The 18,046-nt window shown below is 36.7% G+C and overlaps 1 protein-coding gene and 1 pseudogene across 1 annotated transcript; one reads left to right on the top strand and one right to left on the bottom strand.

The window, feature by feature from the left end:
- Positions 1 to 5,411: 5,411 nt before the first annotated feature.
- Positions 5,412 to 12,395, bottom strand: LOC103971316 (eukaryotic translation initiation factor 3 subunit I-like; annotated as a pseudogene).
- An 897-nt stretch (positions 12,396 to 13,292) lies between these two features.
- LOC135596440 (NDR1/HIN1-like protein 13) lies at positions 13,293 to 14,087 on the top strand. The gene has a single exon (XM_065088485.1). It carries the CDS (start codon positions 13,293 to 13,295, stop codon positions 14,085 to 14,087), a length of 795 nt encoding a protein of 264 aa, XP_064944557.1.
- Positions 14,088 to 18,046: the final 3,959 nt, after the last annotated feature.

Here is an 18,046-nt window from a genome sequence, read left to right as displayed (position 1 = left end):
TGCGATATCCACTCTGTGAGACTTAGAATTCTCTTTTGAGGAGATCCATCCTATCCTATGTGATGAAGATATGCTATCCTTGAGCCAAGATCTATGATCTTGATGTTATTCTGATCCTCTAGTTATTCTAGAGAAGACCTACTGTAAACCTGTTATCATTATTATTGATAGTGGAAGTTTGAGGTGGACTACGGTCCCGTGGTTTTTCTCACATTGGGTTTTTCACGTTAAAAAGATTTGGTCTCACTATGTGATTGATTTATTGCTCTATTGTTTATGTTGTGCTGATTGATATTAGCATTTTGATATCAAGTTGGTATTTTGATGAGGAACCTATTTTGATACACAAAGAGGGAAAAAAATTATTCCGCATTAACAGGTTTCTTCCCAACAAGTGGTATCAGAGCATCAGGTTGTTTGGTGCTAGTTTTCTTGTGTGATTGAAATGGAGCAGTCAGATGGTATGATTAAATTGAACTCATCAAATTATTCCACTTGGAGGCGTCTGATGGAAGATTTGCTCTATTGCAAAGATTTGTATAAGCCTATCAAGATTAAAGATAAACCTTCTATTATGGACGATGAAGAATGAGAAGTTCAACATAGAAAAGCTATTGCCTATATTAGAAGATGGATGGATATAAACTTGCATGAGCATATTTCAGATGAAATCAGAGCTGATGTTGTTTGGCAAAGGTTAGAAAATCTCTTTGCGAAAAAGACAGTGGGAAATAGAATTTCTCTCCTCAGAAGGCTTGTAAATTTGAAGTATAAAGATGATGGTAACATTATTGAGCACATAAGCCTATTTCAGAGTCTTGCAAACAAGTTGGTTGCTATGAAAATGAATATAGATGATGAGATGCAGGGATTATTACTTCTCAGCTCTTTACCAGAAAGTTGGGAAACATATGTGGTGACTATTTGTAACTCCACGCCAGAGGGGATTCTAACCATAGATATGGTTAAAGATAGTTTGCTAAATGAAGATGCTAGAAGGAAAGAACAGGGTGAATCTTCTTCTGGTGTATTTGTTACTGAAAAACAAGAAAGACGTGGAAGAAGTCATAGCAGAAATCCACATGGTTATAGAGGAAGATCTAAGTCTAGAAGAGATATCAAATGTTTTCACTGTAATAGGCCAGGTCACATGAAGAGTGTAGGTTTTGGAAGCGAGAACAGAATGAAATAAAGAAAAATGAGAAAGAGACCAATACAATTGCTGCTGAAGGTAATATCACTATTGTCTGTGATGAAGGTTGTGTTAGCCTTGTAGCTCAGGACAGTAATTGGGTAATTGACTCTGGTGCTTCATTTCATGTCACTTCTCATGGTGATTTCTTTAGATCTTACACTGCTGGTGATTTTGGTAATGTCAGAATGGGAAACAACGGTACATCTAAGATTGTGGGTATTGGAGATATTTGCTTGGAGACCAGTATTTGGAGCAAATTGATACTCAAAGATGTAAGGCATGTTCCAGATATTCGTCTTAACTTGATATCTACAGGTAGACTTGATGATGAGGGCTTTGCACATTATTTTGATGAAAGTAAATGGAAACTCACTAAAGGTTCTCTAATTGTGGCAAAAGGAAAGAAGATTAACTCTTTTTATGTCATGGAAGCTAAGCTACACAAAGGAGAGATTAATGCAATTCGAAAAGGTGAAAGTATAGATCTTTGGCATAAGAGGCTTGGACATATCAGCGAGAAGGGACTTCAAACTCTTGCTAGAAAGCAGTTCTTACCAGAGTTGCAAGGTACATCTCTTAAATCTTGTGATCATTGCTTAGCTGGAAAAACACATAGAGTTGCATTTCAGACATATCCATCATCTAGAAGATCTGATGTTATTGATTTAGTTCATACTGATGTGTGTACTATGCAAACTAGAACTCTTGGAGGTGCTCTTTATTTTGTTACTTTTATTGACGACTATTCTAGAAAAGTTTGGGCTTTTGCTTTGAAATCTAAAGACCAGGTACTCGATGCTTTCAAGGAGTTTCATGTCAATGTTGAAAGAGAAACTGGCAGAAAGCTAAAGTGTGTTCGATCAGATAATGATGGCGAGTACAGGGGTCCTTTTGAGAATTATTGCAGGTTCCATGGTATCAGGCTTGAGAAAACAGTTCCTAAAACTCCTCAGCAGAATGGTGTGGCAGAAAGGATGAACAGAACCATTGAAGAAAGGATTAGGTGTATGCTTTCCCACGCCAAGTTACCAAAGTCATTTTGGGGGGAGGCTATGAGAACTACAGTTGACCTAATAAATCTTTCTCCATCAGTTCCTCTGCAATGTGATGTTCCAGAGAGAGTATGGAGAGGAAAAGATATATCTTATAATCATTTGAGAGTCTTTGGGTGTAAAGCATTTGTTCATATTCCCAAAGATGAGAGGTCCAAGCTTGATAATAAGGCAAAAGCATGTATCTTCTTGGGATATGGTCATGAAGAGTTTGGGTACAGATTATGAGATCCAGTGAACAAGAAGATTATTAGAAGCAGAGATGTTGTGTTTCTTGAAGACCAATTGTTTGATGATGGTGATAATGTTGAGAAGCCAGAAACCTCTGTTTATATTCCTTGGAGTTTGGGTCCAGTTCCTTCACCTGTAATTCATGATGATCATGGGGGAGATGAACAAGAAGATTATGGTGAGAATACTAGTGATGATACACCTACAGTTGATGATGCTGAACCAACTGAACAGGCACCTCCACCACCAGTTGAGATTCCATTGAGAAGATCCACTAGAGAGCGACAACCCTCTACCAGATATCCTCCACATGAGTATGTTATGCTTATTGACGGGGGAGAGCCAGAAACTTACCAAGAAGCTATTCTACATGAGAATAAGAGTGAGTGGGTTAAAGCCATGCAAGAAGAGATGAGATCCTTGCTTGAGAACCATACCTATGACTTGGTAAAGTTGCCCAAAGAGAAGAAAGCTCTCAAGAATAAGTGGGTTTATAAATTGAAGACTGAAAACAATAGCTCACAACAGAGATACAAGACACGACTAGTTGTGAAAGGATTCAGTCAGAAGAAAGGTATTGACTTTGAAGAAATATTTTCTCCGGTTGTGAAAATGTCCTCTATCCGAGTTGTTCTTGGTTTGGCTGCCCGCTTGAATTTAGAAGTTGAACAACTTGATGTAAAAACAGCATTTCTTCATGGTGACTTAGAAGAAGAAATTTACATGGAGCAACCAGAAGGTTTCAAAGTCAAGGGAAAAGAAAATCTGGTATGTAAGCTTAGGAAAAGCTTATATGGACTCAAACAGGCACCTAGACAGTGGTACAAGAAGTTTGATTCCTTTATGATGAGCCAAGGGAATGATAGAACCACATCTGATCATTGCGTGTTTATGAAGAAATTTTCAAATGATGATTTTATTATTTTACTACTATATGTTGATGATATGTTGATTGTTGGTCATGATGTTGGAAAAATTGAAAAGCTTAAAAGAGAGCTAAGTAAGTCTTTTGCCATGAAAGACTTAGGATCGGTGAGACAAATACTTGGCATGAAGATTCTTCGTGATAGGAAGAAAAGGAAGATTTGGCTATCTCAGGAGACTTACATTGAAAAGGTTCTTGAAAGATTCAACATGAGTAAAGCCAAAGCAGTTTGTTCTCCACTTGCAGGTCATTTCAAGCTGAGTTCAAAACAATGTCCTACGAGTGAGAAAGAAAAAGAAGAAATATCCAGAGTGCCTTACTCATCTGCAGTAGGCAGTTTGATGTATGCTATGGTTTGTACTAGGCCAGATATAGCTCATGCAGTTGGAGTTGTTAGCCGATTTCTCTCAAATCCTGGAAAGGAACATTGGGCAGTAGTGAAATGGATATTAAGATATCTAAGAGGTACTTCCAGGTTGTGTTTATGTTTTGGTGATGATGAACCTGTGTTAGAAGGTTACACAGATGCAGACATGACAGGTGATACTGATTCCAGGAAGTCCACTTCGGGATTCTTGATGACATTTGCAGGAGGAGCAGTCTCTTGGCAGTCTAAGTTACAGAAGCGTGTTGCTCTATCAACCATAGAAGCAGAATACATAGCAGTTACTAAAGCCTGCAAGGAAGCTTTATGGATGAAAAAGTTTCTAGAGGAATTGGGCTTGAAACATGAAGTATACACTGTTTACTATGACAGTCAGAGCGCCATTCACCTCTCTAAGAATTCAACATACCATTCTAGATCCAAGCATATTGATGTGAGATATCACTAGATTCGTGGTGTGCTTGAGATGAAAGAATTACAGTTGGAAAATGTATATACCAATGAGAATGGTTCAAATATGTTGACAAAGTCTTTGCCTAAGGAAAAGCTTGAAGCATGTAGGCGAAGAGCGGGCTTGGTACAACCCATCATATGAGCTAGAGGGGGAGAATTGTTGGTTCCAGTCCATATATGGGCTTGGACAATTTGGGCCATAAGCCCAAATCAACTAATTGGAGATTAGAGAGAACGAAATTAGGGTGAGATTAGAGTAAGAGCATGCGGCGTGCAGAGAAAAGAGGAGAGAGAAATAGAGAGAGAAAGTAAGGTTTCTGAGTTTTTCTGCTTGACGATCGGTGGCCAAACGTTGTCAGTTTCGGCCCAAATTTTATGTGGAGAATCCTTGCAGCAAACTCTACAATCCTAACGGTGTTGATCTGCAATTTACCCTCTCTAAGGTACTTTCCTGCGATATCCACTCTATGAGACCTAGAATTCTCTTTTGAGGAGATCCATCCTATGTGATGAAGATATGCTATCCTTGAGCCAAGATCTATGATCTTGATGTTATTCTGATCCTCTAGTTATTCTAGAGAAGACATACTGTAAACCTGTTATCATTATTATTGATAGTGAAAGTTTGAGGTGAACTACGGTCCCGTGGTTTTTCCCACATTAGGTTTTCCACGTTAAAAAGATTTGGTCTCACTGTGTGATTGATTTATTGCTCTATTGTTTATGCTGTGCTGATTGATATTAGCATTTTGATATCAAGTTGGTATTTTGATGAGAAACCTATTTTGATATACAAAGAGGGAAAAGAATTATTCCGCATTAACAGGTTTCTTCCCAACAAATATTTCACGAGATGAAACAAGATTAAATATTTCACTTTCGTAAATATACGAATCCCAATGTAATTTTTAAAAATATAAAGACCAAACTAGTAAAGATAATTAATTAAAAAGATAACCTATAACTAACCCCCCGTTCATTTTCCATCTGAATAGTAAACAAGACAAACCAGATTGAGAACCTAACACAATAAGTCCACTGCAAACGATCACAATGCATGCGATAAACCCACAAGGTTGCCCTGATGGAATAGCAGCAGTACTACGAAATGCCTTTGTAGCCAAAATGTCTGATGATGAAAGCAGTTGCAGATATAGATGCGCTAACTCGTTGAAAACTCGGTATAAACAAAATTTATTTGTTGATTAAACAGTAGTACCTACAGAAGCAACTCGTTGTCCCAAAAAAAGTCTTGATACTGTTATGATATTAGTAGTGCAAAACAAATGTCAGGGTCAATCCAAGGTTACAATGCACCATATAGAGTTACCAACAACAGAAGTCCCCACTCTTCATCATTCATACAAGTCACAAAGTCTGAAATCCCCCTCGCACGGTTGCATGACACCAAATCTGAAAGATAGAACATACCAATTGATGCAACAACAATGATATCTTTATCCTTTTTCACTTCATCCTTTCTATAAACAAAAACAGGGCAAGGGCAATAAGAGAGTACCTCATAATTCCATGTTCACATCTTAATGCTGAAGTAGTCTGGATCGAAGTGATGCAGTCTTACATAGCCATCTTCACCACCACTCGAGAAACTATTAAAAGCAATGGAATTGTAGAAGAAATAAGCTTGAGAACTTATAGATATTTATATGACTAGGAAGCACGTACAGAATGGACCAATTATCCAATCCCAAAAGGTATGGGTCCAAGGAAAATAAATCAGAAAATGAAATTGATTGAAGCCCACATGCTCGATTTAACAATGTTCATTACATTATGTAGAAGCAAAAAAGAAACATGGTAAAATCTGGGATATAAATTGCACAGCCAAGTCTGCTAAAAACCATCACAAATTCACTACCCTGTTCTAAAGGCCTCTGTAAGGAAGGCTCCTTTTCCCTTTTTCATGCTTCCATAATTCCACCAAATACAATACATTTAGGTCTATTATCAACCAATTACTGGCAGGCCATGATTATAGAACCTCTCCCTCCAATATTGGGTGCCAATTTCATTATTTCATATTCCATGTAGACAACAATTTGGAATAAAGAAAACAAACTCCAAGAGATCATATATATTTGACTGTACTGCAAGTAATTTGTCCTTAACACAAAGTGCATCAGGAGAACAAATAGAACTATTGGTTCTTTATGCAAAATTTTGCAAAGAACCAGAAGAGACATGGTTTCTCGTTCATTAAACATATTGCTCCCTTATATCTTCCCATATCTAAACTATGAGAACCTCCATGGATCCAATGGTACCAATAAAGTATCTAAAATTCATCACAAAAATTACATACAGAATGCTGTCAACAAAGTTCCAGGACAGCAGTTCCAGTATCCTCTCTTCTACTATCATCACCTATTCAACTGCATTACAAAAATTAGAAATGCAGCAAGATGGGAAAATTGAAGGGTGAAACAAAATGAATATTTTTTTGAAAAAAAAGAGAATTTATTAATGCTTAGGAACAGGAACAAGCAGATTTAGAGACATCAGAGCTCAAAATAGGCCTTAGTGAGGCACAGGGGAAATCCATGTCCCATGTAAAGCAAAGCAGAATTTCTTCCCTCATTGAGCAGCCAATCAGCCATCTGAGCATCCTCCCCTAAAATATAACTTTGCAGCTCTTGAAACAGAAACATAATCAAAGTCTATTCATAGATTATGGAACCGCTACCTATCTGATTGCCAAACCAATGTTTGGAACAACCAGGTCAACAGAAAAAGTATATTGAAAAAAGGAACATATAAGTGAATTTTGACAGGGACAGTGAATTTGCCACATTACATGTGCAGCCACATGGATACACTTGCAAATGCATGCACCTACACTATAGGCTAGGATCAAAGTAGATGGACCAAGGAAGAGTTAGATAACTCAATATAATCAACATACAATATCAATGGTTAGACCAGAAAATTCATTTAATCGCTCCTGATCTTTTCAAGAATAACAAATATATGTCCATTTTGAAATGCAACATGAGATGGAAAACTAACCTTCTCCCATCAGGGCTGAAAGCCAGAGCATTGATAGGTTCCAAAATGCCCTTTCACGCCCCGATTTCTTCTTGAAGAATCTATTCCAAAAACAACTATAGGATAAATAAACTCATGAAGAATTTAGTCAAATACAAACACTAAGATTCTTATCAATACAATGAAAATGAACTAGTTCACCTTGTGAAAGAATTTTGCCTCAAATTTTCCAGCACGATGATCAGTAGTCGTGACATGTACTGCCTCTTGCCCCGCAAAAGAAATTGGCAGATAACAAAAAAGCTATTGAGACCTGACGCCACGGTTTCAAATACCAGTCGGATCAGTACCTTCTGATCAGTATTCACTTAATACAACCAGAATGGTGCCAGTCCAACTGGTTGCCAAAACTAGTATTGGATCAAGAATAAAACCTTACATTAGCTAACCACTATGGTGTAAAATAAGATAAAGGACTATGGTATGCAACCAACTTTTACCACTGCATTAGAAATATCGCTTAGCAAACCCCAACTAGTTCCAAATATTTGGTTGAAATCCCAAAAGAACCCATTCATAGTACGGTTCCAACTCCAACTTGAGAAGCTGAAACAAAGCATCACACTATAGATACAAGCATTCCCTAGTTCATTATAAATTAAATGTTGTGGCTGTCAGTTAAAACTGTCCGCACATGGTCAACCATAGAAGCTCCAATGTCATGAGAAACATAATTGATATCAGTCAATTACAATATTCAAGGTTTGAGATACTATATCTAGTGTGGACTTTAGCCTATCCCTCAAAGTTACAGCAGTTTCTTTTTGTTTTGAACAAAACATTAGGTGACAAAGACAATGATTAAAATCTAAATAAGGTTAAAAAAACACTTTTTTTTTTGGAAAGTCGGTTAAAAAAACACTAGCTATACAACTATAAAAAGTGTCTTCTAAGAGACCGGTGTTAAGTTTTAGTTAGTACTACATCCATCCTATACTTACCAGCTAGTGGAATACGAGCCAAGAAAATGTCAACCAAACATACAATTTACTTGTTCGTCATCATCATATATTGTGAAGTTGTATCATTAGCTGCAAACAACCTCTTTTTAGAAACAAGTAGCAATAAGTTTATTTGCAGGAGAAATCAAGAATCTCAACAAAATATGATAAATGATTTAAGAATCATCTACACTGAAGAACACTTCTTATGGAAAACCATCAAGATAAGACTTAGATGAAACACATGCAAGGAACACGCAAGATAATGTACAACACAGACCTTCAGAACATCATAGATATATAAATAGAAAACATATGCAAAACTCTAACAATTGTGGGCCAGCTTCTTTGTCAATGTCAAATAACTAGAGAATTTCACACAGAATGCCATGCATGCTTTGGCTCACAAGTGAAAGCATAACTTAATGACAATGACAAGTAGAAGGCAGCTTTGCAAAGCAAAAAGTAAATTTACAGAGAATTGTTTACATACATGATCAAGAAGTGGAGAAATCGCGCAAGAATTGACAGGACGCTCCGTCACATATGTTTTGACAAGTGTCAGAGTTCTTATATCCCAGACTTAGAAAACAAGAAATCAGGAAAAATAAGAGATAGATAAATAAATCCTAGACTGAACATAATGGTGAGCATCATAGAGCAGCATTAAGGATAATGGTTGGCACCTTGGCAGATTTATCCAAGGAACCAGTCAAGAAATGGGAACCATCTGCAGATTTTGAGAGTGAGCTAATTGTTTTCTGATGACCAGTTTCTTTGTCAGATTCCTTCAAGAGCTGACCAGTCTGTAAAATTTACATACAAATGCACTGATAAATATAAAAGAAATAGGATGCAGAAAACAAAGGGATATATGCCAATGATTAACAGCAAGATTTATAAAGTCGATGTGTAAGTCAGGTATAGTAAGTTAAATTACATGATATTTCGTTGCTGTTACCTTTATTTTGATATATCTTGACAATACTCTAAGCCAATGCAATCCATAAGGTTAATGGATGAGTTACCAAACGGAAATCCTCAGTCAGATAAATGGGGAAACAATACATTACATGTAACTTAAGGTTGTCAACCATGGTTTGTTGCATCATCTACATCTTCCCATGGGCCAGCTACTTACTTTTGATATCCGACTCATGGTAACAGCATTGCCAAAACAGAAAAATGTTTCTAAAGAGGAAAACAAAAGACCCAACATGGACTGTCACATTCTGTGTAATGAAACTATGTTGTTCCAAGTATCATAGTTGACACTATGCAAAAAATATTTCTTAACATTAGAAGATGAATTTCCATATAATAATGTAAGCATCTAACTCCCTATCCATCACTTCCGCATAGTATAGCCAAAATAATCTACGATCAAAGTATACTTCACCTCCTGTACTACATTATGCTCAATAGAGGAAGCCAAAAACAAAAAGTTTAAAACAAAATCATTTCATGTGAATATCAACATGAATGTTATAAAATATGTGACCAAATAAAAGCATATGAAAGGAATGATGCAACCCACCTCAGTATCCCATACTCGGATTACTGCATCTTCACCAGCACTTATAATAGTCTTGTTTAGTGGTCCCCAAACAGCCCTATTTATAGGTCCCTGAGGCCCCTTGATTGTAAGGACTGATTCACTAGTCTCTGCATAAAAAAACATTTCACAAGTGAATAATTGACAATGTTAGAGAATAATCAGAAATGAAAAAATCAGGCATTATTAAGTAATAATAATACACATATAACATGAGAAAGAGGGTGAGCCTTGGAGCCAGTCATGCTACAGTAAATTTATTCATTTGTGACCTTGGATGACAGAGTTGAAGTCATAGCAACAACCTACTGAAAGCTACATATATCAACCCCTTACCAGATCGATCCTGCACACATGGGAGCCTCGTGCGCTGTGACGGTGCCATTGTTATACTTTCCAATTTCAGATGGCCATTGCAAGTGGAAAAATAAAATTAATGTGACAAGCCAACAGAGGAAGGATAGTGCTCAGTTGAGGAAAGGTGGAACAGTCAACGTCATTAATACTGTAACAGAGTTGGGATGAGCCCAATGATCTGAAAAGTTGTACCAACAGAACATGCTAAACAATTATCACTAAGAAGGTTCTAAATTCAAAATTTTGCTTATTTATCACTTTGTCATTCATACTTCAATCAACTAAAAGTTTATAGAAAACACTAAACAAGGTGTACCCAATACATGAAGCTCTTGCCAATGCAGGATCGGGAGAGGAGAGGGTCAATGTACACAGCCTTGCTTCTAAATATAGAATATAGAGAGGTTGTTTCCATGATAATACTATTAATGAAAAACACTCGCAGAAAATAAATTAATGGTATTATCAGTTTGTTGGTGAGCATCTAATAATGATAATATTAAAAAAGAGCACAAATCACAGTCAATTATAGAACATGGAAGGCTAATAGGTCTGAATATATAAGGATAAGATGGGACAGATCTTGATCTTTCTTTCTCTGCTTTCGTCGAAAAATTTTCTTGTTCTATATGTGTACTAACATAACCAAACATGCAACTTAACCATTGGTTCTCAAAGAAGTGTAAGAACTACAACTTGGTCATGTTCGGATCCAAACCTCTAATAATAAAAGTTTTAAAGTCTTATTGAACTTCGAGTTGATCAGAAGAGTCATAACAAAGAGCCATATAGGCGAGCTGTAGCGGCTATATCCTTTTAGGATTGTGTATCAGAGAAAGGCACGATGCATTTGTGATAAATTATTGGTATCTAAGAATAGAATCAGCTAATATTTGCAGGTTTCTTGTATCTTGCCTAGGTCTCTCTATAATATTAAATTCTGATAGTTCTACTTCTATCTTCTATTTTCTGGTCTACCTTAATACTGCATAGGATGTCAATAATATTTAGCTATATAGACAACAAAGAAGACTTCCTTCAGGGTGCGTATCAATTGTAGAACGAGATAATGTTAGACAGTCCCTACATTCATTAGGATCTCTGGAAATTCATTTCACTTGGATGGTGGATGGCAACCCCATAAACGGATCAATTGTGATTACAGCAAGTTTATCAGCAACAGAGAAATCCACAGATTTAGCAGGAGAATCAAAGTTGAAAGAGAAGAGTTGAGTTCCTGTCTGGACATTCCACAGCTTTACGGTCTGATCTGCACTTCCTGTAATTAGGCGCATAGAATCACCTAGATACATCACCAAAAGAATGTCAATTACACAATCATAAATACATAATCTCCAACGATAAAAGACTTGATCTCAAGTAGATAGTTATCCCAGACAACCATTCTGCTAATTTAATAATTCCTGTAGAAACAGACACAAACAATACATTGAGGCAGAATCAAACGCACCAAGATATATTTGTTCCTCAAATTTTCAATGGACATAAACCATTGGATATTTTTCTGACTTCAAAATGGAATATTGTCACAATTTTTTGCTTTCGGATGAAATATTAGATTTCTCACAAAGAAGCAAATCTTAAACAATTTACTTTAGCGATAGGAATACCAACTGCAAAGACAGCATGTGCAGCACAAGAACAATAGAGTTTCAAGAAAACAAGCAAACAAACACTAATTAGGTCCCACGAGTGGAAATGCAACCATCAAAAACATAATTTTCTTCCAAAACTCGATTAAATGACAACAGACCGACAACCATGATAGTTATCAAGTTCAAACAATGAAACAAAAGCAACAAAATCGAAACCTTTACATATATAAACCAGGAAAAAGAAACATTGGCAACATCCAAAACATTTCTTCAGAAGGCATCGCAGCCAAACAAAGAGAAAGCATGTCCCACGCAGAAGAACTCACGGGAGACGTCGCAGCACCATACGGCGCCATTGTGTCCACGGTAGGTGCCGAGCCTCTCGCCGTTATCGGCAAACCAGACGGTCGGCGTGTGGTCGGTCCTTGGCACGGGAGAAGAGCAAATCTCCCTCCCTGTTGTACTTGAGGAACGTCAGCGGCCGCTCATGGCCCTTCATCAAGATGGGCGTCATGGCTTCTCTCTCTCGACCTCTTCACTTAGCGTGGAAGAGAAACCCTTGTAATTCTCGATTTAAGAGGTCTGTCGGCCGGAGAAAATGGGGTTCACGTGGAGCCGAGCAGATATTATCTGTTGGGTTGCAATGATGAACATGCTATATATAAATCGGACCGAGTAGATGGGGTTCATGTCGAGCCGAACCAAACTGAACCAGTTCGGTTAGACCTGGCTGAACGCTGATTGGGTTCATGTTGAACCGAGCCAAACGAATCCGATTTCTATAATGGGCACGCCAATCCGGCTTACTATCCCATGCGCCGATATCAATGTGTGGCCCGGTTCTTATTAATTCAACAAAGTAAGAAGACTCGAGCAATATAGAAGAACAATAACAATATAACGGTAATGTATCAATTATCTTAGCGATATCTCAACACAATATCCTAGTAATTAATGTCTTATAATAGTATAGGTTATATAGGTTTGAGGTTCCAATGCATGTATAAAACATCTTATATATCATTTAATATAATAAAAATTTTAAATATTATATATAATGATGTAACAATTCATTTCACATTATCATTTTTTTATTTTTAATTAAAAAAAATAAGTAACAAAGATGATATTTAAATATTATATATATATATATATGTATTAATTATTACCTTGTCTTGTTTATGTCCTGGCCTCCACCCGGAATCCGGTTCAAGACAGTTAGGCCCGGTTGGTTGATGTTTGACCATTGAACAGGTCAATGGGTTGACAACAATAGGCTCTGTCGGTACCTGGGCTGGAGCTGTCGGCTACGTGTGCGGGTGTTCCTCACCTCCTCTCTCTCCTCCCTCCCAACCTCCCCCGTGCAACCCCCTCGCCTCCACCACTACCACCACCTCCTCCACCTCTTCTTCCTCCTCTTTTCTCTCCACCTACCGTCATCGCACCTCCCCCTTCCCCCTAACCCCCACCCCCCCGCCACCCACTCTGCGTCCCTCCCTTCGCTACCCACCCTCCCATGGCGGAGCGGGCGCCGCCCAGCACACCGCCTCAGCCGGCCGCCGATGCTCCCCCTGACCCTGCCACCGCCGCGGACCCCCCCGCCGATCCCAATCCCCATCCAGAATCCTATCCCCAGCTCGGCACCTACGTCGTCCAAGTCCCCAAGGACCAAGTCTACCGCGTGCCGCCGCCCGAGAACGCCTACCTGGCCGAGCGGTACCGCAACAAGGACAAAACCCGGCGAAAAAGCCCCTGCGTCGGCTTGCTGAAATGGATCCTCGGCGCCGCCCTCCTCATCTTTTTCCTCCTCATAGTGATCGTGGTCGTCTTCTTCGTCACTGTGAAACCTGCGACGCCCACGTTCGCCGTCGAACGCCTCTCCGTGAAGAGCTCCGGCACATCCGACCGGAAGCCGGAGTATGATCTCACGATGAGAGTCCACAACCCGAGCCAGAAGATGGGCTACGCCTACGAGGCCGGAGGGACGGCGGTCATGGCCCACAGCAACGTCGACATCGCAGCGGGGAAGACGCCGGGGCTCCACCAAGGCTACCAGAACACCACCACCTTCCGACTGGTTCTTCATGGCTCCAACACCGACGGGCTACCGAAGACGATCGATCGGAGTCTGAATGGATCGAAGGACGTTGTCCCGCTCGAGGTCACAGCTAGGTTCGTGGTGACGCCAAGAGCCATGGGGCTGGATCTGTGGACGACGAGCTTGGACTTGGCGTGTGCTGTTCGAGCAAGTGGACTGGGCAAAGAAGCTCGTATCGTATCTCAAGAATGTAAGTCCAACCTTAAGCTGTGACCGAGGTGATGATGGAAGGATGAACTGAAAAGAAATAAGCTATCCTCGAGCTTTTTGTTCTTGAAGGTGTTCCCTTTTTTTTTTTTTTTTGTTGTTGTTGTTTTACTGAAGGACTCGACCAATTTAGAGGTCGTTTGTAATATTGGTGTGTTAAGGGTTGTAAGATAGACATAATTGATTTGTTTTGGTGATTCATGCAGGGATGGATGGATCTCTGCAGTCAAGAAATAAAAATAATCTGTACTCAAATCTTTTCTTATAAAACCTCGTTTATTTATTATGTTATAATTTGTCGGTTTCTACCTATTACATTTCATTTCGAAGGTCAATTAACATAGATTAGGCATAAATTGTTCTTGCCATAGACTATATATATATATATATATATATATATATATATATATATATATATATATATATATATATATATATATATATGCATCCTGTAATTTTGATTTTTTTCTTTTTAGAACATCTTTACTTGAAAAATATACAAACAACATTCCTTGGTGAACTGTTTTATCCCTTGATAGCTAAGTCACTGTTTTTCATCCAAAATAGTGGTTTTTAGTTCTTGATGATATTGATAGACATACGAGACATCTAAGTTTGAATTTAAATCTTTTCTTCAATAACTTAAGTTTTGGGACTCTTTTTATAGATTTGAATGATCCATTTTATTATAATAAGGATGATGCTAGTGGTGATATTTTCAAAATTAAATTGACTGAAAAAAGATTAGAAATCAAAGGTAATACAACTCAAATATTTATGATGCATTAAATGTTATAGGTCAAGGAATTATTTTAAGTGAGGATATGCATAGTAATATTGAATAAGTACTTACGATTTTAGTTAAGATGATAGTCTGTTGTTAAACACACCAGTTCTTCCTGATTATCATTCATACAATATTCTATTTGTTGGTTGGTATGATATTTGAATAATATTAAAGTTATTTTATTATATTTTTTATATATATTATTTTTTAACTTAAATAATATTTTTGTATAGTTGTTTAGGGGATAGGGCTCAATTTTAAAAAGTGTTAAAAACTATGCTATTCATAGAAATTTTGAGATTAAACATGTTGTAAGTAGAAATTATAAGATAAAAATAAAATGTAAAGTTTTTTTTTATTACCAATGGATGATAGTAGCTCGTGGTAGAACCGATAGTTTTATAAAGAGTTTTAATTGTAATTGTAATTTATTAAGTTTCATAAAGAGTATAATTGTAATGTATCAAAATTGAATGGGGATCATAAGAAATGTAACAATACCTTTGTTACAGATTAAATTAAAATATCAAGTTTTAACAAATGTTGATTATACTTCAAAGATGGTTATTCCTAATATTAAAAAAAGATTTAAAGTTATTGTTTCAAGACTTATTTTGCATGAAAGATTATACTTAATAGGTTCGTGATGACTTTGATTAGTTAAATATTGATATGATTTTATTTTTAAGAGAGTTAAAAATATATAATTATGAGACTCGTGTCCAAATGATAGTTTCATCATAAAATCATTTTTAAATAATATGTTGAGCTTTAGAAGCTTAGCTTACTAAGTTTCAAATTACATATGCAATATGTTATTGGCATCGATATTGTATATCTCTCAAGCAAATCTCTCGGTGCTTTGATGATGGCTACAACTTTTAATAGATTGTTTTTAATTATATTTGTTTTGATGGAAATTGAGTGTAAGGATTCATGAGAGTAATTCTTGCATCAATTAAGAATATATATTATGAGATGCGGAAATTTGATTATTGTAAGTGATTGAAATCTAAAAATTATTTTAGCTATGAAAGAAATCTTCCCAGCATATCATCCTTATTGCATGGTTCATCTATTTAAAAATTTTACGAGCAATGTGTGAGATAGAGAGGCTATAAAATTATTTTAGGTTACTGTTAGATCTCCTATTATGTATAAGTTTAATGAATGCATACAAAAATTTAAAAAAAAGTTTCATATGGATATATGAAATTAAGGAGAAATGAGCTTTTGCATATTTTTTTAGCCGTTGTTATATAATGCTTACCACAAATACATCAGAAAGTATGAATTCATTATCGAAGAATGTTCGTACCTTGTATATTACTTTTATGATTGAAATGATTAAAAGGAAGGTCGCTTAATGTTCTACATCCGAAATAGCTAATAATTTAAAATCAATTTTTATAAGTATTATCAAGGATTAACTTGTCAAGGTGAAGAACCAGGGTCGATATTATGATGTTTTTCCTTATACTCGTATTGAATTATAACCATACACATCTTCTGAGATAAGATAGTCATAATGGATTTAGAGAAAAAAAATTTCTCATGTGAACATTTTAATATTTTAATATTTTAATATTTTCATATTCTCATACTATGCTTGCAATTTGGTATATGAATGATAATCCATATTCTTTTGGTAAAGATTATTATAGAGCTAACACATATAAAAACATCTAAAATGATAAAAATATTTCGTATGAGAAATGAACAATATTGAATACCATAAGAATATATATATATATATATATATATATATATATATATATATATATATATATATATGTATGTATATAAATTAAAATATCTTCTAGTTAATGCCTCTTCAGAATTATAATATTGGTAGTAGTTTAAATAAGTCCAAAGACTGCTGCTAACTACTAAGGCGATAGGAAGGTAATTTCAGAGTCTAGTGGGTCTTTGTTCATAAGAAATACGAACTTGACATACTGAGATGACAGCCATTGATTTAAGATAGTCAACTTTCAGAATCCAGTTACTAACTTGCAATGATTTATTAGATCTTCTCTGTCAGACAAAGTCGAGATATGCAGCCTAAGCAGACAAAGTATGTTCATGTAAACTTCCTTACTGTGTTATTGATTCATAGATCATGAAATGTGCAACTACGTACAAAGATCACCATCATGATCTATACAAGGAGGAGCAAAGAGCAACGAGACCAATCGGTAAGCCAAGCATAACCAGATTCAGATGCATCCTTTCGAGAAGGAGATGGCTGCAGAGGTTAGAACAACTTCATGGCTAATAAGGATTTGGAAAGAAAATGGGGAGAAAAGAATGAAGTGGAACAACGAGCGTTATGGCAACCAGTTTGATCTAAAACATTTGTTAGAGCTGGTCCCAGAAAATTTACCAAAGAGTAATTTTGACAATCCAACAAAGATAATAAAGCGGAGAGAATAAAAGTGACAAGAACACCATATTTATGTGGTTCGATCAATTAACCTACATCCACGGACGAAGGAGGAGAAGCAAATCACTACTATAATAAAGAGAGACTATTACAAATACCTTAGGAAGATGTTCCTAGGCCATAAAACACCCGAATCTATTAAACAAAAAAAATCTAAACTATAAGCCCATACTATTTAACTGAGTGTGGACTTAAACCCAAAGCAAACACTTAGGTTTTTCTTGTGGTGCATCTGACTTCAAAGCCCATACCCTTATTTATAATTCCAATAGGAGATAATAAGTCTGATTTTCCCGATGTGGGACTATGAGACTTGCCAAACTAACAAATCTTCACCTTAGCATGTCCCAACAAAACTTGTTTCACCTTCTTCATAAAAGCCCCAACGGGCAATCACCAACAATGAACACCAACCAAGTCTAAGCACTGCTTGAATTTGTAAATCGGAAGAGGCTTCGTAAGCATATCAATTGGATTGTCTTTCGTATGAATTTTCTGAACAAGGACCTTTCCCTCAGCAATGATATCTCATTTGCATCCAACAATTTTCTTACCCGAAGGCGGCTTCACAAGATCCCAAGTTCTATTCTGATGGAGAGATTCAATTTCTTCATTCATCGCGATCAACCACTTAGCGGAATTATCACAAGAAACTGTATCTGAGTAGGAAGTAGGCTCACCAACTTCACTTGTTTCTTTTGCAACAGACAAAGCATATGTAACCAAATTTGC

The sequence above is a fragment of the Musa acuminata genome, chromosome BXJ1-11, assembly GCF_036884655.1.
Source record: "Musa acuminata AAA Group cultivar baxijiao chromosome BXJ1-11, Cavendish_Baxijiao_AAA, whole genome shotgun sequence".
NCBI lineage: Eukaryota > Viridiplantae > Streptophyta > Magnoliopsida > Zingiberales > Musaceae > Musa > Musa acuminata.
This window is presented reverse-complemented; position numbering and strand designations above follow the sequence as displayed.

Coding starts and splice junctions, on each gene's coding strand:
- LOC135596440 (XM_065088485.1), top strand. CDS start 13,293: ATGGCGGAGCGGGCGCCGCCCAGCACACCGCCTCAGCCGGCCGCCGAT.